The sequence below is a fragment of the Amblyomma mixtum genome, chromosome 6, assembly GCF_055824585.1.
Source record: "Amblyomma mixtum isolate Tamu chromosome 6, ASM5582458v1, whole genome shotgun sequence".
Classification (NCBI taxonomy): domain Eukaryota; kingdom Metazoa; phylum Arthropoda; class Arachnida; order Ixodida; family Ixodidae; genus Amblyomma; species Amblyomma mixtum.
Genome location: NC_143017.1, coordinates 34,060,861 through 34,088,492, shown reverse-complemented (window position 1 = coordinate 34,088,492; position 27,632 = coordinate 34,060,861). Strand labels below are relative to the sequence as shown.

General features: G+C 47.2%; 1 protein-coding gene across 1 annotated transcript in view; it reads right to left on the bottom strand.

The window, feature by feature from the left end:
• Positions 1-16,149: 16,149 nt before the first annotated feature.
• Positions 16,150-27,632, bottom strand: part of LOC149338759 (uncharacterized) — a 41,310-nt gene continuing 29,827 nt past the window's right edge. Inside the window, exons 6-8 of the mRNA XM_089550795.1 lie at positions 27,418-27,497; positions 18,062-18,275; positions 16,150-16,158 (exon numbers count right to left, since the gene is read on the bottom strand). Coding sequence (XP_089406921.1) covers positions 16,150-16,158; positions 18,062-18,275; positions 27,418-27,497 — 303 coding nt within the window. The remainder of the gene's footprint in view (positions 16,159-18,061; positions 18,276-27,417; positions 27,498-27,632) is intronic.

Here is a 27,632-nt window from a genome sequence, read left to right as displayed (position 1 = left end):
ACGCTGCCGAAGGCGTCTTTTAGGTCTAGAAGCTGGCACTCTCTGTATTTTCTTCCACTTTAGAAACGGCAGCTTCTGGAGTGTCTTCTCTATAGTGCAGTAAAATATCGCTAATTCGATAATTCGAGCCCTGATAATTCGAAAAACTTACTAATTCGGACACCCTGTCCGTTTCCATTAAACATTTGCGTAATTCTCTCGCGTGAAACTTTTGCTAGGTCGGATAAATGCGGCCTCGCTTCGGTTCATCTGGGCAGGCGTGGGGCTTGCGATGTGCACATACGTAGCGCCGGAGCTTGGGTGATGATCGTCAGAGCGCAAATCCGAGATCTGACCACTACAGCTTAAGTGGCTCTGACATGGAACCGAAATGCAAAGGTGCCGTACTTAATGCTATGACTATGAGATCAGTAGGCACGAGTCGATGTTTGTTTCGTGCTACGCTCCACAATTTTCTTCTCTGTCTTTGTTACACGCGTGTCGCGGACCGTACTGTCGAAGTACTTCGTCTAATCGCGAAGCGTGTAATTGTTTTACATTCCGTACATTGCAGATCGTCGTCGTCATCAACCGCCGTCTGCGGCGCGAACAGAAGAGGTTTACGAACACAATAGATTGTTATTTGTGCGTCGAGGCTTTCGCGCAGAACATGAACATAAATTTTGCAAGGCTGTACCGGTGGCACAGTAGGGCCGCACCGTTCTTGACGAGATTGGAATGCCTGGAACTGAAGTTGAGGTGTCTGTCTTTCAAGCAGCATACATGCTCCCTCGTTGCCCCTTGCACGTAATCCTTACCCACCAGCCTAACCCAGGTTAAGGCTCGTACCCCGGCGTTTCGGCACCACTTGCGCAGCGGAAGTTTAGCAACCCCTGACCAGTGCCCCACTGTGCAACGCCTCGTACTGACAACACAGTGCACCCGCTTCTGTGGACAGGCCCAGGGACATTGTTGGTGCCCGAACTGATTCTTCGGGAAGCAAGGATGTCTAGGAAGAGTGGCTCACACTTCTGTTTGTGGTTTATGGACAACGCTGCTCTTGTGGTCCGTGTCTTGTTAGGCCCTCTACACCATCACTTTCCATATCTTTATGAAATTCCGCAGAAAACTTTTCGTGTACTTTGTGCTTGGCGCGTGATGGTCATAGCTGCCTATGTGGCATTAAACCCAATACAATACAGTACGTTTCCGCTTAATGTATTGTACTCCTCCAACTAATCAGTTTACCAACGGAGTAATAATTTGAACATTTCTCAAGCGTTCCAGCTATTAGTATCCCTTCATCACTTATTATTATCCCTTCATCACTCGTGATATTAGTTGTTTGTGTTTTATTTTATGCTCTTATTGCTTTTTATGTCTATAGATATTGTCATGCATGGAAGTGAGGCACAGGCATCTAGGTAAGAAAACTCGTTGTTGAGCGAACTTGTCAAACTAAAACAACTCGCGTGGGCAGAGCAGGCGAGGGCCGTTGGCGGCTATAGGCCGAGCTAATTATGTGCCTGTCTTACAGCTCTTCCGCGAGTCATCCGGGAGCAAGCAAGAGAATATTCGTCGCGCGAACTGAGAAGTGCATAGTCTGTTGCTGGCCAGATTTGGTAAAAGGTACACCACATACTTCGCGGCATTAGACCCCGCGCAAGAAGCATTGAGCCGATGCTTAACATAGTGTAATAGGTCCGCAGAATACAACTGAATTACTGCAGCCTATTATCGGGAGTAATAGGGTTTGAGGTGCACCACATTCACGACCTCCGGGCTGGTGCATCGTCGCGGTGGTTGCAGAGTCCGTCGGGCAGAATTTCATAGTTCAGGGCTCTTACACGACGAATAACTTTGTAGGGGTCAAAATGACGTCGCAGAAGTTCCTCCCTAAGATCTCGTCGTCGGACGAGTGTCCAAACGCAGACTTGGTCACCGTGCCAGTACTCGGTATCTCGGTTTCGGTGGTTATAGTGGCGATTATTATAGCTCTGTTGATTCTCAATGCGGAGCGTGGAAGCTGGTGGAATTCTTCCGCGCTGTGGAGAAATGTGGCCACGTCGTCGTCTAAATTATCATCTTCGACATGCGGCAGCATGGCATCGAGCACTGCGGTTTCGTCACGCCCGTACAGCAGATAAAATGGTGCCATCTGCGTGTTCTCTTGCACTGCTGTGTTGTACGCAAACGTCACGTATGGAAGCATGTTCCACCTTTTGTGTTGTACGTCTACGTACAGGGAGAGTATGTCCGCTAAAGTGCTGCTTAGGCGTTCTTTCAGGCCGTTCGTTTGTGGGTGCTAAACGGCCTTCTTTCGGTATTTTCTGTAACTGTAGCGGAGAATAATCTGCATGAGATCAGCTGTGAAGGCCATTCCTCTCTCAGTGACGATAATTTCCGGTGCGCCGTCCTGTAGAACAATGTGGTGAATGAAGAACTTAGCGACTTCCAGGGCTGTGCCACTTGGTAGGGCTGCAGTCGCGTCGTAACAAATGAGGTGGTCAGTTGCTACCATAATCTATCTGTTCTGTGTTGCAGACTTAATAAAAAGGCCAAGGAGGTCCATTCCACCTTGCTGGACAGGCCTTGATGGTTTCTGGAATGGCTTTAGAAGGCCTGCTGGTTTCGTCGGGGGTACTCTGCGACGCTGGCAGCCTCGGCAGGTTTTGACGTAATCTCTACTACGTGCAAGGAGAGACATTGTCAGAAGTATTTTTCCAGTATTCTCTGCAGGGTTCGGGCCACTTCGAGGTGCCCCGATACTGGGTCATCATGGAAGGCTTTCAATATTTCTTTACGGAGGCTTTGCGGAACAATATTTCGTTTGCACAGAAATTCTCTTTCATCAACATTCCGTTGCGCACGCATAGGGTTGACGCAGTATGCTTGAAAGTTTTCGGAATCCGTGTGCTTTCTCCTTGTACATAACGTATCATTTCGAATAATTCCGTGTTCGCACGTTGTTTATGGGCAAAGTCCCAAGAAAACTTCCCAAGAAAGTCGTTCCCAAGAAAGCTTCGTCGTTTGTGTCTTCAGGTGGCGGATGTATCGCTGCGCGGCAAAGGGAGTCAGCGTCTCAGTGTGCGTCCTGGCTTATACGGGACGGTGATATCGAATTCTTGCAGTCTCAAGCTCCACCTTACGAGGCGGCCTGAAGGGTCCTTTAGGCTTGCCAGGCAACAGAGGGCTTGATGGTCGGTCACCACCTTTAAGTTTCTGCCGCAGAGGTAGGCACGAACCTTCGATGCCGCACAAACAATGACCAGGTATCCCTAGCTGAATAGTTGCCCACTGCTTTAGATAACGAGCTGCTAGCACAAAGTATGGCCCTTTTACGACCGTTCTAGAGTTGAGAAGGACATCTCCCAAGCCCACACTGCTTGCATCTGGGTGGATTTCCGCATCGGCATCGTCGTCGAAATGTGCGAGGATGGGCATGGCTAAAGTTCACGAAATGCCGTTTCCTGTGCTTCGTCCCACGCAAAACGTGCGTCGTCTTTTGGAAGGTGCGTCAGCGGTTCGGCGATGCGGTTGAAGCCCTGCACAAAAAGTCTGTAGTGAGCGCCTAGTCTGAGAAACTTACGTACAGATTTTTTGTCAGCAGGCTGAGAGAAGCTAGATACGGCAGCTGTCTTCTGCGAGCCCGGACGAACGCCATCACTGCTTACGACATGACCTAGGAATTTCAGCTCCTCGTATGAGAAGCGACATTTTTCGGCCTCCAAGGTGAGTCCAGACGATTTTATAGCGGCCAATACTGCTTCCAGGCGTCGAATGTGTCCCTCGAACTTAGGAGCAACGACTACTGCATCGTCAAGGTTACGACGCAAGTCTGCCACTTCTGGTCTGCGAGAACAGTATCCATGAGTCTTTTGAAAGATGATGGTGCAGAACACACCGAAAGGCATAACCATGAACTCATAAAGCCCATCTGGTGTTATGAAGGCGGTCCTCTCTTTGTCACGTTCGTCCACCTTAATCTGCTAATAGCCATTCCTTATGTCGACGAAAAAAAAATACTTGGCGCCGCTGAGGCGGTAGAGGAAGTCGCCTATTCGTGGCAAGGGAAAAACATCCTTCTCGGTGACACCATTCAGCCGGCGGTAGTTGACGAAAAATCGTAACAGGCCGTCCTTTTAGAGCGCAGCTCTTTGGCGTCCGTTCCTGAGTTTCGCGTCGTCGTCGGCGTCGGCCTCGTAACCAGCTCCGCCCCCCTTTCATCCCCCCAGCGCTATCGGCGTCAGCGGCATCAGTCAGTCGCTGCTATCTCTTCCCTCCTCCCTTTATCGTGTTGTCCGCTTGCTGCGCGCGCTTCTGCCCCCATCGTTTGCCGCTGGGTGTACACGCCGCCCCCCACCCCCCTCTTCCTGCGAGTCTCCGGTTGTCAAAGCGCCGGCTCGAACTTAATTCCTTTCTTCGCTCCTCCTCCAATGCAACCCCTGTGCGGTGGCAATCAGAGAGCCAGATCGGTGGTGGCGGATCTGTATATGTGCACCGCCCGAGCCGAAATTGCGAATACGTGTGAAAAATAAAAAAAAATTCTGTGATAGCGCATACATGTGTTGCTCGATTTCTTTGCCTCAATCTATCGAAAAGGTGAAACAGCTTAATTGCTGCGCTCAAATTTCGCATTAGGAAGTAACGTAATCATCGGTAATTTTTTTTCCTCACGAGAACGACGGGGGCTGCCCAGGGTCTGCGGGATGGCTGGATGATGACGTCGTCGGGCATTTCTTCGACTTGTCGACGTTTTGACTCGCGTTGGTACCGATACGGGGACTTTCTAGAAGGTTGAGCTACTTCATGTGTGAGAATTCTATGGTTCGCAATATGTGTTTGTCTAATTCTTCAAGACGACGAAAAGTTGTCCCTGTAGTGTTTGAGCAGGGCTCGGAGGCTTTGTTGCTTCTCTTGGGGCAACAAGGAGTTTATGCCTAATTCCTTTGCACTAGCTGAATGTACAGGCTCGTTCGATGGTAAAGCCGCGATGCTGAAAGCGTTATATAACTTCTGCGATCTCGTCGAAAGAAGCTACAACTGTGCCCTTGTTGAGGTGTTGGTGTTCGGCATCAAAGTTAGTAAGCAGTACTCTGCCCTTCCTGCCTTTAGTGGAAGGACACTTCTGGGGACTGCGATCGCTTTTTGAGTGAGAAATGGTTTAATTTCAAGGACGCCGGTGCTATATTAGCCAGCAAGTTCGCATAGACGGTTACTATTATGCTGCAGGTTGATGTGGTCGTCAAAAATCCGTAACGGCATAGCATGTTCAAGGCTTCCTGTGTGGTCTATGGCATACTTGGTTCAAAACATGATAGACTTCGTTCGAAAGTTAGTTACCGCTTCGTTGTCTGTCAGGAAGTCCATCCCAAGAATGACGTCACGAGAACATTGATCAAAAATTACGAAAGTGGCAAGGTATGTGTGCCCTTGAGACTTTCGTCGTGCAACTTCCAGTCGGTGTAATCAAGTGTCCTCCGGCTGTGCACACTTGGGGAGCTGTCGATGCCGTCGACACTTTCTCCATCCAAGCCACCAATTGCCTACTGAGAACTGAGTAATCAGCATTGTGTCTACTAGCGCAGTTACATTGTGACCGTCTAGAGATACATCGAGGTAGGCGGTGCTCTTCGCATTTTTGGTTCGTGGTGTCGTTGGGTCACGGCTACTTAGTGTCGGTAACAGTCTGTCGCCTTTTCGCGGGGCTCTTTGGTCGTCGATGATATTCTCCATCGTAGCTTTGTTGCCTTGCACGCAATTATCACTCAGTCGGGGACTTGTGATGGCGGAGGGTTTTCATCCATGCACTTCACAGCAGCCACACCTCCTGGAGTTTCTGCTTTTAGTTTAGTTCGCCAAGCCCTTCACGGGGACTAGGCGAATGTTTGTGTCGGTCGAGGTTAGAGAATGGACGACGTCCAGGTGAACTGATTCGGCGTGGTGACTGCGACTGGGTGAAGCGAGAGCTATCGGCCAAGTAATCCTCACTGTCGATGCGCCGACAGTGACATATATGTACGTGTTTTTCTGCACATTAAATCAGTTGTGAGTGGCGCTCTGTCTCGTCTTTCTTCTCCTGTGTGTGTGTGTGTGCTTATGGTTTGGCGCCTTTGAATTTAATTATGAATCCTCGATATCTTGTGGTCGTTGACCAGGCACCGGGCGTGGTGCATCGACGTTGAACTTCTCAAGCCCTAGTTTTCAGTACCGGCAGAACCGGTAGAGGTGCCCTGCTTCTCTGCAACGGTAACAGGGGAGACGATGGTCAGGGGTACGCCACAAATAAGTTTTTCTTGGAGAGCGTGACTGCACTATGCTCAGACGGAATGAAGGTGGATCACGGCGTGATGGCGGGTGCACTTCTCGGTCAGGAGGGCTTCGGGCAGCCGCCACGTAGCTTATCGTGTGCGGCGGCAGCGGCGTTGTTTGCAGTAGTCCCTGCGTCCCAAGCCTTTGCTTTACCTCATCGGTGATGACGTTAGTTAAGGAGGCTAGCTGTGATTGGGGCGCTAACGGTAGGAGTTTGCTTAGTTCTTCCTGAACCACGGCCCGTATTGTCTCACGCAAGCTGCGATTGACCAGCGCAACGGTGTCGGCGGAGCTTGCTACGAAAACTTGTGGTCGTGATTCGTACTGGTGAGCTCGCTCAATTAAAGCTGAAAATTTGTTAACAGATTTGGGTGGATTGCGCAGAAGTACTGCGAACAGTTTTTCTTTGATTTTCCTTATTAAGATACGCAGCTTCTTGTCTTCTGGCATCAGCGGGTCCGCTCTTCGAGACAAGCGCGTCATTTCTTCTACGAAGACTACCGCAGTCTCATCGAGGTGCTGCACGCGCGTCTGTAGTAACAGCTCTCTGCCTTTTCCTTGCGAAGGACATTGGTAAACGCCTTTCTAATCTGAGCTTTAAACATTTACCAAGACGCGGCGGAAGACTCAAGGTTTGTGAAACACGCTCTTGCCAAGTCCTGCAGAGAGAAGTATATGTGGTGTTGCTTTTCTACTTGGTCCCATTTGTTTATGAATGCCGCCCATTCGAATTTCTCTAACCGATCTTCTCGGTCCTCGTGCGGGGCTCTGTGGAAAGAAAGTGGATCCCGGGGGAGTTGCAAAACGAGGGACGTGAGATTCCCAGCTGCTTGCATGGTTCCACTTGTCTGAGTCTGCGCCGACGATGTAAATTGGTTTCTTGTGGAAAGGAAATGGCTCAGCATCTCTCACATACATCGGTGGACACCTGAACCGCGCCATAAGGGAAGGGGGGAAAGTTGGAGTGAAAGAAGAAAGAGGTGCCGTAGTGGAGGCCTCCGGCTTGTATCTGGTGGCAGTTCCGACATGGACGTCTGTGTCTTCACGGGCCTGGTCAGTGGAAATGGCCCAAACTCGGGTGGGCGACCTTAATGGCGGCGGCTCACTCCGCGTATGGTTTCAGGCTCGACGTCCGTTGATCGCGGGAGGCTTGCGCTTCTGTTATTCTGCGGCGTCCGCTGCATGGCCTCCGGGGACCGAGCACCTCCACCAGTTGAAATTTGTGGAAGTGAGACACAGGCACCTCGCTAAGATAACTTTTTATTGAGCGAACTTGTGCTCGGACTAAAGCAACTCGGGGGGGGGGGGGGGGGGCAGAGCAGGTAGTAGCTTGGTAGTAAGCACGCTGTGGTCGCGCGAAATGAAGTGCACAATCGGCTGCCGGCCAGATTCATAAAAACGTATACCGCATAGGTCGCGGCAATATCTATAATTTGTCGTTTTTACATCTTTTGCTGCATACAGATGGAGCATTTATTGTACTTATTTCAGGCTTTTAGGCACAAAGTGCCGCCGCGTTTGTCAGCTCATTGTGCGTTCTAGAGAATGAAGGAATAGTAAAGTGGTTTTGCAGCTTTTTGTACGCCTCCCTCATCGCTGGAGTTAACTAATACAATCTACAGCTCAATATTAATTAACTCACAAACCTGTGAAAAGAATATCGGTAGCTAATGAACGCTTAGAATAGAAGGGGCAGCGCTTTGCGAAACGTGCCACGTCGCGCATCACCTCTGGCATGGAAGCGACTGGTCACATTCAGCCGACAAAAGGCCATCCGCTGAGAGGGCTGAGAGGGTGCCGACTGTGTTGTCGCTTTCAGACACGAAAAAAAAAGGGGGGGGGGGTCTTAATCCACGTCATTGCAGTGCACTTTATTTTAAAGTAAATGCTCCAAAAACCACACACACACACACAAGACAAGAGAATGTGACAGAGCGCCACTCACAACTAGTCTATTTTGCAGACCACAGATACATATATACACAAGGCCAGCGCCCACAAGGCCAGCGCACACGGCCAGTGCACTTTAAATTGAGGTTTGGGCGAAAATCAATGCCCAGTTTTGCAGAAGCGGTTTCTATGTTTTGCAATGCTGTATTAAAAGTTGCATGCTTTTTTATGAGCCTACCGATGATATACCTTTATTTCAGGTGAGAATTGGTCTCTGTGTCCCCGTGACGATATATTACTCAATCAAACTGAATGAGCTTAAGTAAATGCTGCCTTTTTCCCTCGATGAAGCTCCTCAACTCGCAAGATTTTTCCTTCTGTGCATAAAAACGTTATGGGCAGCTATTGCCGGAAAAACAAACTTTAACTCGGCCAGCATACTTGCTCACAATTTGGGCTGTCAATATGTTGAATCCTCACTCGTCATCATGTGCTCATCTTATCCTTACCATCATTATGATCCTATACTTCATCCCGAGCTCGTATGAGCACCCTCGTGCGGATGGCGCAGAACGATAGAGCTTTAGAACGGTGCGCTTGTATGAAGGGTTGAGTCGTTGGTTTGTATTGGACATTTGTATTGCTAGCGAAAAAAAAGTTTATTTTCTCAGTTTAACCCAAAATTCATTCATAAGGCTGTCAGCGAAGGTGATCATTTGTGCATTTGGCTGGAAGATAATGCGGCTGGAAGAGAATGAACAGCATTACAGGTTAAGGGAAAGTACATTTGCAGAGGGTTATAGATGAAAGAAGTTAGTCGAATAAAAATTTTCTCGTCATGTTTTAATGTAACTATTGTATGAATCCACGACTATAGTATACACAAAAAGATTCCGGAGCAAAAATATCCATACACGCTTCAACCGAGGCACTTAGCAGGACAACTGCTTATATCGCACCTTTGCAGGGGAGGGAATCTGAAAGAAAAAAATTGCGGGCCGATCGCGCATCAGATACGCTAATCTGTGAAACAGTAAATGGCCTGGATGATTGCTTTCGCTCTTTTGCTCATGCATTTATTCTACTCGTGAGCCGAGGCATCACACAGGTGACAGATCGTTGCTGGAGGGTGAGGTGGGCGGAGATCGGTTGGGTTGGACGGGTGGATAGCCTTATAGTCATGGAGCTACGAGGGTGGGTGAGGAGGTGGATGGTGGGTGGTGTTTCTGGAAGGTGAAAACTCTTCTCTCTGTTGGGTACAGACGCAGAGACACCGGCGTGCAGAGCGCTAGCACACTAGGCGCATTTCCCGATTGTGGACATACGTACTACTTTGTGGCAAGAAACAGGGTGCCCGCCTGCCCACCGGACTGTGTGCAGCCTACCAGGGGTTTACATTGGGCAGTACTTCACCTAGGTGAAGGCCATGGTGATGGGTGCACCTGGGTGAAGGCCTTCAAGGTAAATGTCTTTTAAGCACAAGCCTTCAGGTCAAAGACTTTTGATCTTCATGGTAAGCGTCATCCGTGTAAAGGGCTTTAGTTCAATTTTTTTATACCGAAGGCTTTATGATAAAGGCGTTTAGCTCAAGTGCCTTTAGGACATAAGAACATTAAGTGCCCATCATAACTAGTGCCACTGCATGATACTCCGCGCTTAGCCGGGCTAAGCCGCCTGCAAGTTTTTTTCGCATGGTGACACTTGCTCTGGTTTCAGAGTAAAATGCACTCTCCAAGAGCTGAAATTGACACTGTTGTGTTCTGGATTTCTTTTTCAAAACTAATACGAAAAGCCAGTACCCCGTTGGGCCACTCTACTCCGGCTCGCTGATGAATATTATATTAACATATCTCACGAAAAAGTTGCCGTTTCCTAAAAAAGTAAAATTCCGCAGCATACTTTCGACCCTACCTACATGCACGGAGCATAAATTTATCAAAAGTGAACTGCTTGCAATAATAAACTTGATATATTTAACTGAAGCTCGTAATTACAACTAGCCTTATAGGAACTGCAGGTAATATATAAATGAACACTTTGCTTCCGTGGCACCCAGCAGTAATTCAGTGAGAGAAAGCCTCCAGTACATTGAACGCGTGAGCATATGCCCCTGTTAAATTGTTCAAGTGCAGCAGTCGACCTGTCCATGTAGAGACGCACGGCTGCGGAGCAGCGAGCTTAAGGCCAAACAGCATATTGCAGGCTACGGGTGGGCTCAAATAAAATATTGACTGCTAGCGATAATTGAATAGAATCATGGTTTTTATCGCGCGTTGAACATATTTATAAGGGTTGCTCGTAGGATTTCATTTCCACTTTCTAGGTCCTGTATAGGGGATATCAAAAACGGAAAGGCGCTATTACCCGCGCTGGGTAATGGAACAGCAGTGTGATGGAACTGGTTTGGGACAGAAAACGTGGAATACTGACCGATCGAGACGAATGGAGGGTATGTTGCCAAGACTTTGCACGTCCTCGAAAGCGTGTGTAGCCTAGGATATTCAGCGCTTCATGCAATTCGGTTTGGTTTTATGGTCGTATTCTATCCAGTCGGTTGCTTTATAGGTGACTGTGGTAAGACATGTGTAGATCATTGAGGCGTCAGGTATGTGCCTGATTTGTGGACCTTATTTAGCGTTTAAGTGTCGGGACGGTCGAGCAATCGCAGGCAGCTGCTGCTTGCAGCAACCTGCAGCTTGCAAACAACCTCAACTTTGTCTCAACCTCTTAAGACCGCGAACATCGCCCCAACTCTTAAGAAAGAGGACGTCAAATACTTGAAAACTAACAAAGCGATCTGCTTACTATGCGCTATAAACAAGGTATTTACTACGGCAATAGCTAATAGGGTTAGAACAACCTTCGACTGGAATCAACCACAGAACCGGGCGGCCTTTTGGAAAAGCTGCTTGACAATAGACAACGTTTCTATGGTACACATCCAACCCTCTGCCATTCCACAAGGGAATGGCCCAATCCTCTACCGGGAACATCCATACCCAACCCCGTCCCCGTCCCCGTGGGAAGCCGTACTGTCTAGCACAGCCCTGGACGACCAGCATGACTTGATCGCCCGAGCCACCCAGTGAGCTACGGTAAATGGGGCCCTGGGTTAAGACGTCCACCACCTGGGGGTCTCTATTAATTCCTTGCTCATAAGAAAAGTGTTCCTCTTTCTCTTCACAAACTCAGTCGAATGATGTAGAAAAGCGCGCAATATAAACAACCCCTATGTGTATATAGCCTTTACGGATTGCTAGAAAGTATTTGATTTAGTTGAAACGTAAGGAGTTATGCAGTCATTGTAAACTGAACGCATATGAAAGAATGACGTAGAAGTGCTGGAAATTATCTGTTGGAGCTTCTGAGCGACCACTGTTCCACACGAGCAATAAATTTCTATCAGGAAGTGTGTCAGGCAGCAAGACACTTTCTGTCCAGTAGAATTCATTTTCCTGTTTACTGGACGAATTCAGAGAACTGAATTTAGAAGGGTTGGAAAATACGTTAATTATGTGCGAGGGCAAAGCATCTCACGCGCTATACATGTCTCAGACCAACGACTGCCGTTCGGCCGATCGCAGAGTTGGTGTGCAGAACAGTGCGCGTTGGCTCCGCCACCAATGTTTTTAACTTTTGCCCGAGCGGGTTTACGCTGTTCAGTTAAAATCCACTTATTGAAGTGCGTGATATACAGGTCCAATACCGATCAGCGCCCTTGGAATGCATAGCATTGTGTCAGTAGTTCTTGCATTCCATTAATAGCAGCTGGCAGGGTACTGGCAACTCCGAAGCACTTTCGTGCTCGCCAGATCAGTGAAACGAAGCACTGATTTATTTCATATTAAATGCTATTCCCCCTAGCATGTCGTCCCCTTGTACTGTGCTGGGAAATCTGTCATCGAACGGTAATAGGAAAATTGCTATACATCTAAAAAATGTTCCACCGTGGCCACCACGTATCGTCGACGCCACGTGGCACCAATGGAGGTCGCCGTTCACGCCCCTGTTGTTTCTAACTTCCAGTGACACCAAATGACGTGGCTGAGTCTAGCGCGCGCCAATTGGTTTGTTTCAAGCAGCGGAAAGCAGCCAGCCTGTACTGAGGAAGTAATTATGCTAAGTAAACAAACGCAGTCAGGCAATAAACACAACATATTAACAACAGGTTCCCATCAAACAACGCATTGTATATGATGCTATTTTAGAATAATCAATTGTGCATTCGTTGTCGGCTTATTTAAATAAAGTATTAGAGAGGAACTGCTGAGACAGTAAGACGGCATTAATCTTCAGAAAGGGAGAACAAGGAGAACATATCAAAATTCCTTATAATTCTACGTTTAGGCGTGCATTAAGCAACCAGCTGGTGTCATAAACCAAAAAAATTGCAGCGCTGTCATTCTAATTCGTTTTTCAGTTCATTTCCTGATCCATAAAATCTCTTGGAAACGATTGCTCTCCTCGGTCTGTATGACATGTTTCCACTTTTGAGCGTCATATCACCTGTCATTTTTTTTCCTTCGTGTTTGCAAAACTTGTCGTGATGCCTTGAATGCATATCTTGTGGTTTCTTCTTTTCGACTACTAATGCTATTTGCTGTCAACTAGTTTTAAAGTTCTGGCTAACCCTTTTTTCCTTTTTATCGTGAACCCAATTTATATTAAGATTTATATGTATATGTACTGCTGTATTTTTCTGTTACATTTTCGTATGTAACCAGCTCCCCTATGTAATACTGTCGGGCCCTAAGGCTAATAGAATAAATGAAAAACGAAAGACGGACGGCATAGCAGGCACTACCTATTTAAAGAAACGGCATTTAATGGAAGTTCTGCTCTTGTAAATGGGGTACTTACATTGATTGCTTTAGTAATGCCGCGCAGATTGAAACACCTCGTCTATGTATCTTTTGTCATGTCGCTCTGAAAAACAGAAATTCAGACAAAACCAATATTATTGTCAAGGAAAAGCTAGAAATGTACTGTGTGTCAAAGTGCCGTTCGTCGCGACGTCACGAAGAAATCACAATGCTACTCCGTCCAGAGCTGTAGCCTCCGTTCGGAGGCTCTTCCTTCCGGTTCAATCTGCTCAGAAAAAGGCTGACTATGTCTGTGAGCATTCTGGAGAGTTCTCATCGCTCTGCCTAGAGGCGGTCAGCCCACAACCACGCCGCAACAACGGCTCTGATGGCCACGCCTAACTAGGCGTCCCGGAGGTAAAGCACAAACACGTTTGTTGTTGGAAGTGGGCAAGAGGCTGCACCATCTCGGAGGCTACGTTTAGGGAACCCAATCTCAAGATTGGTCGCGCGACGACAGCGCACGTATCCCCCTCAGCGGTAGATATCTGCCACGTTGAAAGAGGCCGACGCCTCCGCGGCGCCTCGACTGATTCTGTACGCGTGCTACTCGTTCCATGTGCGCCCGTCTACCCCCAGGCGTACGCAGAAGCATAAATCTACAGCGCACCCCAATGCTGCACGTGGGCGGGAATTTTTAGCGATGCCTCGAACAGCGACAGAGCAGGGGAGCGTATCCCTTTTGTCGTGGGCTTGCCCCGCATGACTCATACGTTTACCGGCGAGGCGTGTTTTTTGGTAAAAGAAACAATATACTGGCAGATGTTATTTAATGACGGCGAAGTATTGCAGAGAAAAACGTAGGGCAATAAGGTAGTGGTTTGGAAATAATAGGATGGATGTATCATCAGCTGTGACCGGCGCGAGCACGCCAACGTGCCTTATAAAGATGAGTGCTTTATAAGCAGATGCCGTATTAATTGGCAGCGCGCACTTCTGTGGATGCGGAGGTGGTGACTGCCATTCCGCACACAAACAAGCGCTGTGTTGTGCACACCCGGTGGTAGTGCGGCTGTGCAGAGAAAAGCGCACTACGTGCACCCAGGTGCGGCCGCGCCAGAGCAACGTGCGCTGGTTTTAGTGGCTCCGCATCGAAGCGAAGCAAAGCTGTCGCGCCTGTGTAGTCTTAACGTCACGACGCTGAGCATGGACTGAGGGTAACGTCCTACTGGAGCGCTCCGGATTAACCACCTCGCACATAAATGCGGCGAAGCCGGTCTTACGCCGCAAACCCCAACGCCACTGAGTAACCGCGATAAAGGAAAAACAGAAATGTGATGGAAGATGCGACGGCCACACGCAGTGGAAGCAAGGCGAGCGAGCCGCTGGACTACAACTCGAAGACTCGAAAGAACGTGAAGGTCATTAGTGCCGCAGGTTTGCTCGGGCGGGGTAGCCATGTATTTTATTTTTCCCTTCACTCGCCGCGGTGGCTTAGCGGCTGTGGTGTTCGGCTGGTGATCCCAAGGGCGCGCGGGTTCGATGCCTGTCACGGCGTTCTCACTTTAGTAGAGGCGAAATACAAGTACGCCCGTGTGCTGCCAGACATCAGCGGACATTAAAGTGCCAGGTGGTGGAAATTATTACTAAGGCCTCAGATACGGCGTCCCTCATAGCGAGAGTGCGGCTTCGGTACGTTAAGCCCTACAATTAAGAAATTTCACTTCCAGCACACTTTAGTGAATCAGTCGACACAGAGGACTGGGCTTTAATTAATCAATGCACTTGTCCGTGGTTTGCTTATCGCCTTGCAGTCGGCTGCCAATAGCTGCCCTTTCTCTTAGTTTGCGTCGTGAAAATAGGTGCGTCGGTCCACACGCTTTTAGATACATACGCCGGAATAAACACTCGCTCTTAATGCGAATCGTGACCATTTAAGGGGCAAGATATCTGCCTCTCTCCAACCAGAGCTCCGGACTTGAATCGAAATCGCCCATTGAAACACGCTCTTCGCTTTGCTGGAACAAGACGTGTTCCGGATCGCCAGTTGTAATAGGGCGTTAGCACATTCGACGGCTCGGTGGAATTCGTCGGCAGATATGGAAAGTGAGTCGGAGAGACTGAAAGAAACCAGGCTTCGTCGTCGGAACGAAACCAAGAGGAGGCAGAGAGCCGAGGAGTCGGAGGAAGAACGAGCCGCACGCCTCGAGAAGCGTCGTAAGTACGAAGCGGCCAGGCGAGTGTATTCAGATAAGGATGCTTCGTCGTACGTCTAGTTCGGCATCTCGTGCCAGGGCCGCGGATCAACGACGTAATGAAACCAGGAGGAGGCAACGAGCTACAGAGGCAGAAGCAGAGACGGCGTATCGAACAGAGCCGGCGTATCGAACAGAGCCGGCAGAGTGACGCAGCTCCTAGAGCGGCGCGTCTAGCCGCCGATACAACGGACTTTGAGGACGTGAACGCTCGCAGTGTGACGGAACACGCGATTCGGCTGGCATAAAGTTGAAGTGCGACGCGCATGTTCCAAATGGCCTCTACAGACAATCCGTTAGGATTTGCGTGTGACGTTTGCGGAAGACTTTTGCATATGCGTTACACATTAAAAATGTATAGTCTTTAATGAAGCCATAACTCAACTATAGGTAACAACAAAACCTAAACACTAAGACGTACCATGCTTAATCATAAGCCGTAGAGAAAGCCAAGCTAAACAATAAAATTAACAGTACCTCTCGCTAGGCATATCCAGGCATAACTGAGTTAAGCCACAGCCAACCTTTTTACTCTCGCTTTCATGCTCACCTATAGTTGTTATTTTACTGAATTTCTCATGCAAATGTTGGGCCTGACTCCAAGACTTTTAATTTTTTTTTAATACAGTTGTGTGCATGGGTGCGTGTTTTCGCAATCCAGGATGTTTTTCAGCAGTGTTTACGTTTTCTTTTTACTAGGCGTGTTCCTTTACGTTCACCTCTGTTTGTTTTTCTGTTACCCAGTTCTAAAGTCCACTGCTTGAAATTAACATGCTTGCATTGTTGTTCGGCCACTTACTATAGTCTCAGATGAGACTTGGAGCATTGAAATTATATAAACAAAAATAAATAAACACGCAAATAAATAAAATCTGGGTCGTGATAACCGCATACCAAACACAGTGGATCATCTAGTTAACCTGGAAAAGGGGATAACACAAGCTGTTTTGCGAGATAAAGTACGCAGGCAAGAAGGGGCGTTTCTTGAACGAAAAATGTTGACAAATTATAGTGGCAGAAGTTAAGCCACTGACTATATACAATTGTATTAATGACGCTGTAACGCTGGGGCACTCTGGATCACACACTTTTTCGCAGCCTTGCTTGCAAAAATTCATTTCCCGTCGACCACCCGAAGGAACTCCGAACGTGAACTACGCCGAAGTTCCATGCTAATGGCACTAAATACTTGCTCCTGTCATGCCATTCGGTCTTCCACATGAAAGATTCTCGTTTCCTATCCGCAAGACAGTAACGCAAGTGCAGACAGGAACAGCGCTTTCCTGTTTTACTGCACTAATACTGATATATTGTACAACTGCCCCACTCCACTGGAATGATCCTGACAAATCCTCACGCTATAATCTAATTTCCATATGTTGCTTGCTACGCGATAGTCGCATTTATTGGTGCACACGGTTCAAAGCTTGGAAAACTGGTGTTTGAAAACTGGATTTTGAGGAAAGGAAATGGCGCACTAATTGTCTCACATGTCTCACATGGTTGCTCATGCAAAAAATATATTCATGTCGTCAGCATACATGATTAACTGAGGGCATCCTGGTATCATAGTTATATCATTCACATATATAAGAATGAGTAAAGGCCTCGAGGGGTGCCTTGTTGTATCTCCATTTTACTCAAATGTGATTGTTTATGACTACATATTGTGATCTGTCTTCCAGGTACGTTTGCAACAGCCTCAGCGCAACGCCCCGAATCCCGCATATCTCTACCTTTTTATCAATATATCATGTTGCACAGTATCGAACGCTTTCCTAAGATCTATGAATAGGCCAAGGGTTAAGAGTTTCTTTTGTATGTTTTCAATAATTTTGTCTTTTATATGCATAGGGGCTTGAACCGTAGACTTATTTGGTTCGAAACCATATTGCGCATCAGCTATTATTTTATGTTTCTGGAAAAAGCTGGTAAGTCTATCATTATTGATGCGCTCAAATATTTTTGAGAATACAGTTAGGACAGAGACTGGCCGGTAGTTCATATATGCTGCACCGCCGTTTTATACACGGGTAATACTTTCGCTATCTTTAGGTCATGCGGAAACTGCCCAGTGAGAAGCATTAGGTTGATTCTGTGGGACAACACATGATTAATTTGATTTTGATAATGTTTAATTGGCGAAGACTTTATACCGTAATTTCCAGATGCTACGTCACTTTTTAAGTTCCCGATTATTTTGCAAATTTCAGTTCGACTGCAGGGAAAAAGCGATATAGAGCTCATTGGATTGTTCGTATGTGTATGGTACTACATGCTAGCAAGTGGACCTGTATACTTCCCCGTGCTAATGAATTCTGGAAGCTCATCATCAGAGAGTCATTCGCCATCCACTATGATATCTGTTACACAATGGCTTGAGCGCCTTGCGTGAATCGCACAAGGCATTGTTACCTACAAAGGCAGTACAGGACCATCACAACAGTTTAAAGAACATAACCCGGCATGCGACAGCAAGGGGCCCTTTTAAGGGGGACAAATGTCGTCAGTGCCAGCGAGTGTAGATCCCGTTGCGAAGCAGCCCCGTGTCTTGATTAATGCCTAACTACAGCACATGAAATACTCTGGTACCGACTTATACTCCCGGTAATCTGGTGTCGGGCCATCGGCCGACGACACGGCTTTGCGCTTCTGTTGGCCACGACTCACCCGGGGGATGTTTCTGCCGTTAGCACGTCTATTTGGCCTTTGGCCCATCCCGTCTTGTGCAGGCCCTCAAATCTTTGAATTCGGCAATCATATAGGACAGACAAAAATTTCTAGTAGAAGCCAAACAAAGGGTAAATGGTGATTTTTACTCACTAGAACGACATCTTGAATGGTGAAATTAGGTCCAAACAATGGCACGAAGGAACCGAAGTGTAACATGAGATCGTCGTTTTTCACCACCACATTTTGGGCGCATTCCGGAGCAGAGAAAACGCATCCATGCGTATTCCTAGATACCTCTAGCTTGATATTCCCTGCGGGGCACCCCGGAAGATTCGTCTCCTCGGTAGTGTGTAGCACACGAATCCTGCCAGGACAAACGAACACATGCCAAAAGCTTTAGGCTTGCAATAAAGAATTGCTGTATAAAATTTGAGCCAGCAACAAACATCTTTTGCACTCTATACACACATATATACAGGCGTTGGTGGCGATTCTATTGCAGTGGGGATTGTGTCTTGAACAGGCGAGAGACTCGGAGTCAAAAATTGGTTACCAACTCATCTCCTGCGACGCTCCCGCTTTGGCTACCAACATTTCGGTGAATGTTGCGGCGAAAACGAATAAAAATATTTGCTTTCGTTCCAATAGCCAACCATGCGTGGAACGAAATTCACTACTATGCGTTCTGCTCTAATGAGAGCCCATTTCGGTGCTGCGTTCTGAGATCTGGCACGCACGGTTCTATAAGCGTATGCAACATCAGTTATCGTCATAAACTACTCTGTCTTGCAAACAAGGTTCACAAAGCAGGCAGCTCAATCTGGGAAGTTGCTTGCGCAGCCACTTCTCCAGTGCGAGTAAAGGGCGCCTGTGTAGCGTGTCCATTGCTCCTGCGCGTCTGCGCACTGGAGCCAAGGCCGCTCCAGTAGTTCCGACCGCACGTGAGGCCGTGAAGAGCAACACACGTTACACTAGCAGATAGGCAGCATGCAAAAATTGGAGGGGGCACCTAAGCTCCACCGCAAGGGTATGACGCTGTAGCATTAATGGAATAATGCCCATATTCGCGTTATTGGTCAATCTCTACTTTACTTTTGCAGACTCCCAGGAGTCCTCATACCGCTCCTGGCGCAGTGATACCGGGGTTAAGCGATGCGTCACTGATCTGCGTTGGCAGGTGCTGCCAGCGGTGGGGCGTGTTCGACGCACGTTGCTCTTCCCGAGCAACCTCTGGCGACCAATCATTAATTTCACTGCCACCAAGGTGGCCCACCTAAATTGATTCTCTGTGGATTTTTCCAAGATTTTTCGGTCTCAGTCAAGGACGCCAACGCTGGCAACATACGCCGGATTTTCTGCGACACGGCTCCGTAACGCTTTCGTTTTAAGACGACCAATCGGTATCGCGCCCAAATTTAGTATCTTTGATTGCTCAGGCGGCAACCAGGCTACCGGCAGGCACAAGAGGGAGAAGGCTGAAATTGACAGCTATGGGTCCATGGCTCCCGGCGTGGTGGCTACTGGCCCGTTGTTGCCTCTCTCCGCACTGTCAACTCGGCCCTTGCGCACGTACGGAGGAGGAGGGCTGCTCAAGAGAAAGCACTAGCGTGCCTTGCGCTCTCTAGAGCCGCTGCGCTCCGAACGTGCACGCCGCAAAGCAGTCTTGGCATTCAGTGGGATAGTGAGGTAATCGGCTTTCGAAGCCTCGTTAGATCGAAGGTGATGTGCCTTATCTCCTTATCTCCACAAAACCAAATTTATCGTCATCGTGATTATCAGCCTAAATAGATCTTGATCAGCCCGATGACGCCCGGAGCAGCGCAAAGGCTTCTCCCATACCCCTCCAATTAACGCAGCGTCTGCCAGTAGAGACCAGCTTTTCCCTGCAGACTTTCCTAATCTTGTACACCCACCTATCTTTGCCAATTTCTTCTTGTCGTCAACTAGAATTTCGCTAACTCGCCTTTCTTCGTTGACCCGCTCTGATCTCGTCCTGTGTCTGAATATCTATGATTTTCCTTTGTATACGTAGCTGCGGTGCCTTAATTTACTTTGAATCCTTCCCGTTAACCTCCACGTTTCGGCCTCATGGGTGAGTACCGATAAGGTAGTGCTGTTTTACACTTCTCTCTTGCAGGATTCTGGTAAACTGCCATTCAGGATCTCAGAGAAGCTGACTAAAGCACTCTAGCCGAATCTACAAGAGAAATGTTTCTATCGCTGACTTTCAATTAACCTTGTGTGCGCCAGCTCTGCCCGCATTATTCATGCAAGCGTCTTTATCTCAACCACAACTCCAGCTCTTTGCCCTCCCTGTGCATTAAAAAACCTGAGCAAGCGTATTTCTTGTGGTGGATGTTAACCAGGATGAAATCTTCCGTTTGTTTCCAGACCCATCCGGCGGTCTTCGTGCCTCTTAACGTTGCACTAATATTTTACCGCTTTCATACCTCCATGCGCGGGCCTCAACTTATTTTCAGACTTTTTCTTTAGATTGAAAGTTTTTACCCCCATAAGCGATGACTGGCAACATATAATAACTGCAACGTCTCCTTCGAAATAATACTGGTAAGTTGTTATTCATGATCTGAGAGTACAGAGGGCAGAACGCTTGTCTAGAACCCGTTCTGAGCATGTTTCAAGCTCAACAAGCGATATCTAGAGATAACATGTGGTTAAAAATAGCCTGAATCTAAGGATGTGCAGTTAAAATTTTGGACTTTCATCGTCATTTTTTGCCATCTTGGTCGCAGCAGCTTCGGGAGCTGCGGAGCACACAGTTCGGTCGTTCTAGGCATGTGTTTTGCCTCTGTACCTGCAGAATGCGAACCAGCCCATTATTGTTACCGTAGCTATTCTTCTCTCGTGTTCCGGGTCGGCGCTTGTCTCCTGCCCTAAGCACATGCATTCGCTTACTACGTGCAGTGCTGTGCCGCTTTTTTTTAGAGTGCCGTTCTCTTCCCGGACTGTTAAACATTACTTCTTTTCTTTTATTCATTTTAAACTTTCTCCTTTTCTTCTTTACGTTCCGACCATCATCCTCTGTGATTCTGCCCCTGAAATCCTTAACAGAGCAATTTAATCAGCAAATTGGCTGTTGCTAAGCTTTCCTCATAACTTTTATCCACAACCATTTCCTGATAATTTCTTTGAATGCCTCCTGTTGAAACAAGGTGAGTAGTGCTTATATATTGTATTCCTGGCTAACACCCTTCGTGATAGAAATTTCACCTCCTGAATGAACACGCAGATAAACCACGCAGGTAAATTTAAATGTGGCCGCCAATTATTCTTTCTCAAACATACGCAGTCTAGCATCTCTTGCTAATTAAGTGTAAGTATAAAATGTTTTGCAAGGAAAGCGTAGCACATTCTCGGATGGGTTATATATGGTGGCAGCCACGGGGGGATGGTGTCCAGTGCTTTCGGTTGTTGAAAGGACCCCCACCTTCGTCCGCTTTTAGCCTTTGAGCTATGACGCACCGATGGTCTCTGCGGCTAAGTTCGCGGCTAAAGAAGTCTTCATCGTCGGGCGCCTTCATTAACAGGACAGCATGTTCGCCTGCCTTCGCTGCTTTTGATGTTTAACGCGCCCCCGTCATTCATCCCACTCTCCCTTTTGTGCTGCAAAGCGTATCCAGCGTCCTCCGGCAGCATTGGCCGTATTCTCGCTTTCGGTGTCACGTTATGGACAAAAGTTTGCGGGATGGGGATTCACGCCAACAAAAAAAAAAAAATATTGCTGAGTTGCCTCGCTTGTCAGTCAGCCGGTACTTTTCCAGTGGATGGCACACCTGTCGTGCTTTAATGCTTTCTGTTGATGTCTTTTTCTCGATGGCACATTTTTTTCTGTTTTCCATGTCGATGAAGTCGCATCCCACCTACTTTTATCCATGACTCATAGAGCGGCCGTTGTAGACATAGATGGTAGATCCGCCATGCCACTGATCGGTGCCTCTAATTTCCAATCTTAATTAACATCCAAGTGTCGCAACAGGCAACAGAACATCGCCAGTCGCTGCCTACAACAAACCCAACTCAAATAAATAGACGAGCCTTTCTCTCTCTGAACTCATCCGGCTGCATTCAAGGCCATGGTGACAGTGCCAGTGGAGCCTTGCATTTAGCAGCGCAGAACGGACGAAAAGGAACGAAGACAACGATTTAGATCCCGTAGGGCGAGAGGCTACCAAACAGCCCAAAATATCAGGGAAGGACCAACCTTGGCTGGCGCCTGCGCTTCTTGGAAGCCGTCTCGCCGCGTGACCTAATGTATTTTTGTTATTCAATGTAGCAGTCGAAAAGTAAATTTTGGAATGCTTCAGAAGGGCTATATTCGAGATTGGGCTTGGTGTCCAGCCTCAGGTTTGTTGCGACTTCAAAACTATGCTCTCCTGAGTTGCACGTGAACGAAACCTCAAGGAATTTCATGCTTTATTACGTCCGCCGTATTATCAAGCTTTCCCGCCTTAAAGTGACTATCTCCAAACTCCTCGCCAAACATTTCTTGAAAAGAAAAGATTTTCATAAAATCTACAGCGATCGGCTGTGTCCAATAAGAGACCAACCTACCGAAACCAGACAGATTTCTTTGTGTCAACCGTTTTGAATGAATATTGCCATTCAATAAAAACGCGCACGCCTTACGCCTAAGGAGTTTAAAATGTAACATGTGGACAACTAAGTGCACGTATAGTCTTCTTCCCTTTACTGCAAGTGGAATGATAATTTTGTTAAGATATGAGGAAACTCAGGACATGATCAATGAGTTAGACAGGCAGAGCAGAACGGTGGCTCTAAAAATTGACACGCAGAAAACCAAAGTAATACGGAACAGTCTAGCAAGAGAACAGCAGTTCGCAATTAGTGGCGCGGTGCTGCAAGTAGTAAGAGAATATGTCTATTTAGGGCAGGTAGTGACAGCTGATCCGGATCATGAGAGGGAAATAACTAGAAGAATAAAAATGAGGTGGAGCGCATATTGCAGGCTCTCTCAGATCATGAATGGCAGTTTACGAATACCCCTCAAGGTAAAAGTATACAACAGCTGTATCTTACCGGTACTCACCTATGGGGCAGAAACGTGGAGGCTAACAAAGAGGGTTCAGCTTAAGTTAACGACAACGCAGCGAGGTATGGAAACAAAAATGATACGTGTAACGTTAAGAGATCGGAAGCGGGTGGAGTGGGTGAGAGAACAAACGTGGGTTAATGACATTCTAGTCGAAATCAAGAGAAAGAAGTGGGCTTGGTCAGGGCATGTAATGCGAAGGCAAGATAATCGCTGGTCCTTAAGGGTAACGGAGTGGATGGCAAGAGAAGGCAAACGTAGCAGGGGGCGGCAGAATGTTGGGTGGGCGGATGATATTAAGACATTTGCGGGAATACGGTGGCCGCAGCTGGCGAGCGACAGGGTTATTCGAAGAGACATGGGAGAGGCCTTTGCCCTGCAGTGGGCGTAGTTAGGTTGATTCTGATGATGGTGATGCTTGAAAAAAAATCGTTTTAAAATTTTTTTGTCATAGAAGTACCCACTGATTTCTGAATGAAGTGCAATAAAAATGATGTTTCTAATTTTCATCGTTCCAAAGATGGAGCCGAAATGTAATACTTTACAAATCTCGCGAAACCGAAAGTAAAAGTTTCATACAAAAATGATTACGTTATTTCTAGAGCACTAGTTCTATTTTCTTCTCCGATAATTTTGATTGTAGACTAATAGCAATTGTTTCTTAATAATCTATGCTTATTTCGATCGCATTTATCGAAAAAAAAGCTCACAAAAGGACACAAGTGTTTAGAACACATTGGATAGGCATGACAGCCTACCCACAATGAAGTTTGATTTTTATGATGCCGTGTATCATTTCAGCAAAGAAAAGAGAGAGACGCTAGCCATTTTGAAACACGTTGTGGTCACGCCTGTTCTGCACACACTGAAAGCTTGCCTGACAGGTGATCAACAGAGTACCAAGAAATCTTCCTGTCCGCCTACGTACGCCGGGAAAAACATGAGAAAAGAAATGAGCTTGTGCCACGCACAAAAACAAGGAAAAGAAGGCATGAGAATGAGCTTAGATACAAATATGGTGGATTTTAACCATCCCGGACATTGGTTTATGGCAGTTGTAGTTTTTTCCCGTCTTCATGGTCGTTGTACTCAAAGCAATGTTTCGCTCCTGCAGACGATCACGTACAATCCTGGCAACAGATCATGCTAAGAATGTTTTGCTGTTTCTTCTTGCGTGAACGATCCCACCTTTTTTAAGGGGTGTCAGTTGCCTCATTGAGCGAAAACGCGTCTGTTTGTTTGTGTTGACACTCGATGGTACCCGTAAAAGATGGCTTCCTCATGCAACCTGGCAGTTGGCAGTTAAATTAATGATTGGTCGCGCGGAGTTGCTCGGGAAGAGCAACATAGATCGCACAAGCCCCACCGGTGGCAGCACCTTCCAACCCATGGGACTGGCAGGTGGCGATGGAACTAATGGCTAATCGCGTACCGAGCAACCTGCATCATTGAAATCCTTTCTGATGGCTGCAGCTGCCTTCACAGGGCACTGGCGCATCACTTAACCGTTGCACCAGTGCACCAGAAGTGGTGCACTACTGCCAGGGATCTATGAGTTTTAATTACAGAAAGAAACGAAATAGCTAGTGGTGTAGTGGAAGCGCGTGTCTTCCTTGACGAGGTTAGAGCGCAGATCAGAAAGTGTGCGGCGACAGCTACGCAGTCTTGCAAAAGTAGCAACGCCAGCTGCGCGCGTTACATCACGCCGCAGCGCGCAGCGACTACGTTCAAAAAGTGACCAGGCTGGCTTACGCCTTCTCACATGTAGGCGGTCTTGAGCGTCTCTGCCGACTTTTGTAGCGAAAGCTACATTGGCCACGAACTTGCGATTTCCCTGCGGTGGTGCTCCGAGGAGGCACAGAAACCGACCCTGAGCCGTTGCCTAGCAACCGTCGCAGCTGGCGGACGCCGCGCGCTCGCGGCGCCATCTGGCATGACGTTACACCACACGCCTCGCCGCGGAGCCGCCGCCGCTGTTTGGTATGACGTCACACCACTTGCCTCATCGTTGCGCTCGCCTCCGCTCACTTCGCCAGCTGTTTCGCATGCCTGCTTTCGCTATGTATATCCTGGCACAGCCGAGCTAAGCCACTGCCAATTTTTTTCTGTACAATTCTCTTTAAAGTATCTTCCTACACTTATATACCGAGTGTTCAGCGAACACGTTAAAAACTTTTCAAAAAAAGGCTTTTCGGATAAAAATATGGTTATTGTGGTGTAGTATTGCCAGTGTCGGCGGAGACCAGAAAGCCGGTGAATCGTTTTAAATAGTAAGCTGGCTAACTATTTCTCATTTCATTGACTTTTTAACTAGTAGAGACAGGGCACCACTTGCAATTAGATATTTGTAGCCGGCCGTTAGTAACAGCCATATCTGTTTCTGGAAATTGGAAAATACGGCGACCCTTCACGCTGTGGCACGAAAAAAATTTGAATTTTTGGACTAGTTACGTGCACTGGAGGGGTTGCTTTGCCTGCACGCTATCGAAAGCGCATGTATTTTCGCAAAATTCAGTCACCGCGACGAGGGCAATTGCATGCTAAGAATTCTAAAAACCGAAATTCTCTTACTAACAACCGGCTACAAATCACTGTTTGCTACTAGGTTCCTGTCTCTAATTGTAAACAAGTCAATTATCTACAATTAGTTGACCACCTTACTACACAAGATAAATAACCAATTTTCTGGTGTCCGCCAACACCGGTAAAAATATGCCGCAAAGGCCATATTTTTACCCCAAAAGGCTTTTTTTGAAAATTTTTTGAAAGTGTTCGCTGAAACACTCGGTATCTGTGTATGCAATTTTTATGTCTTGGAATTTTCGTTAATGCTGTATTTTTTTTTGAGAAAGATGCGGACATGAAAACCAGTGTTTTTGTACATTACACTATCACACAATGACCATTGATAGTATCAAAATTAGTTTTGTTTATTCCGCACGCTTGCCTATAATTATATTACAAAAACAATCTGTATTGGAAATAACTAAATGAAAGTTGGCTGCTGGCGTCATATATGTGTTTAATAGATTTAAAAATGAAAGCGTCAGCATTTTTTATGAATGCACAAACACTAGATAGGATTAAAGAATCCAGTCGTTAAACTAGGCCACTAATTGGTTGTATGTACCTGCTATTAAAACATTTGTCTCAGAAAGTGACCTCATACCTTCAAATATTAGCAGGCTGTAGTTTCATTTTATTTATCATTATGGGCCTGTGCTTAGCTCACTCATACCTTGTCACTTGTGCGCTACCACAATGTATGTGCCCTGAGACGCTCTCAAGCAGCTGCTGAGCAGCTTTTCGACTTGTTAGGCTCCCATTCCGTTAAAACCAAATACAAATGTAAACTTTGCCTGACCCCAAAAAATATGGCCCGATATATATGCGCCAGCCGGCCTCATTAACGCCACGCCAATTTTGGTGTACCTCCTTTTTCTACTACGAGATGCCGTGCCACTGGGACTGGGTGTGCCGATATCATGGCCGATTATGGAAAGATTGTGGCGCCGTACACTGAAAGATAGCGTACTGGAACGCTATGAACTAGGAGGCACTGGTCTCTGGTACAGAAGAGCTTGACTAGGAGAAACACATACATGTGTCTACAGTCGAAAATAGGCACACGTTTTCTTTAAGACAAGATTCCTCCTGACCAATTAAGGCTCTAACTTAAGAAGCAGGATGGTTTTACTGCCTAAAGTGGCCACAAAATGAACTGGGTGCATGCGGCCTGCTCTGCTGGTTTTAACTTTTCAAAGCCGAGCGAGAGCCCATAAGGCCGCCCAACATGCAGAGGTTGTGAGATCACATCTTTCACGTAGGAATCTTTATCGTGCCTTAAACTCTGAACACGCAAGCGTTTATGCATTTGACTTCCACTGAAATGCCCCCACCACGGCAGCTCCGTCACTACCACATTGCGACACGCAGCCGAATGTGCTAGACAATCATCTACGACGCTTTACAAATGAAGCATAGGTTCGGTCGCAATCATATAGGCGCTAGCGTTAAAATAAAAAAAAAACTGAGGGGGCTCTTACGCTCCGCCTTATCAGAGTTTTCATACCACTCCTGTCACAGTGGTGCTGTGGTGCAGCGGTTAAGCGTTGCGTCACTTCTCTGCTATGGAAGGTGCTGCCACCAGTGGGGCTTATGCGAATCAGATTGCTATTCCCGAGCAATATCTCGTTACCAATAGTTCATTTAATTGCCACCTGCTGCGGTGCGCAGTTCTCTCATAATCCGGCAGGCAGGTTGTGATGTCGTCACAAGGTTACGAGACTCAGGTTGCCCACCTACATCCTAGGTTGCTTGTCTTAGGAGTTTTCGCCGACTGTCAACGACGCCAACGCCGACGATGACGCAGGACATTTTGCGACATGAACTTCTTAAAGCTATCATGTTAATAAAGACGTTAATTAGCACGCACCTTTCATTGTCTTTGTGCTCTCCCAAAATGAACGCGGTATCGCCGACATCCAGCCGAACAAATGCATCCAAAAATGGCGCCTGAAAAATAAAATAAATTTCGCTTGGCGGTGTGCTGCATCTGTGATTGAGGCATAATATTATCTCTGATTTTAAAAAAGGACTGGATTAATCAGAGCAGTGAGGAAGACCTAGTTTGTGTCTACTTTGTGTGGT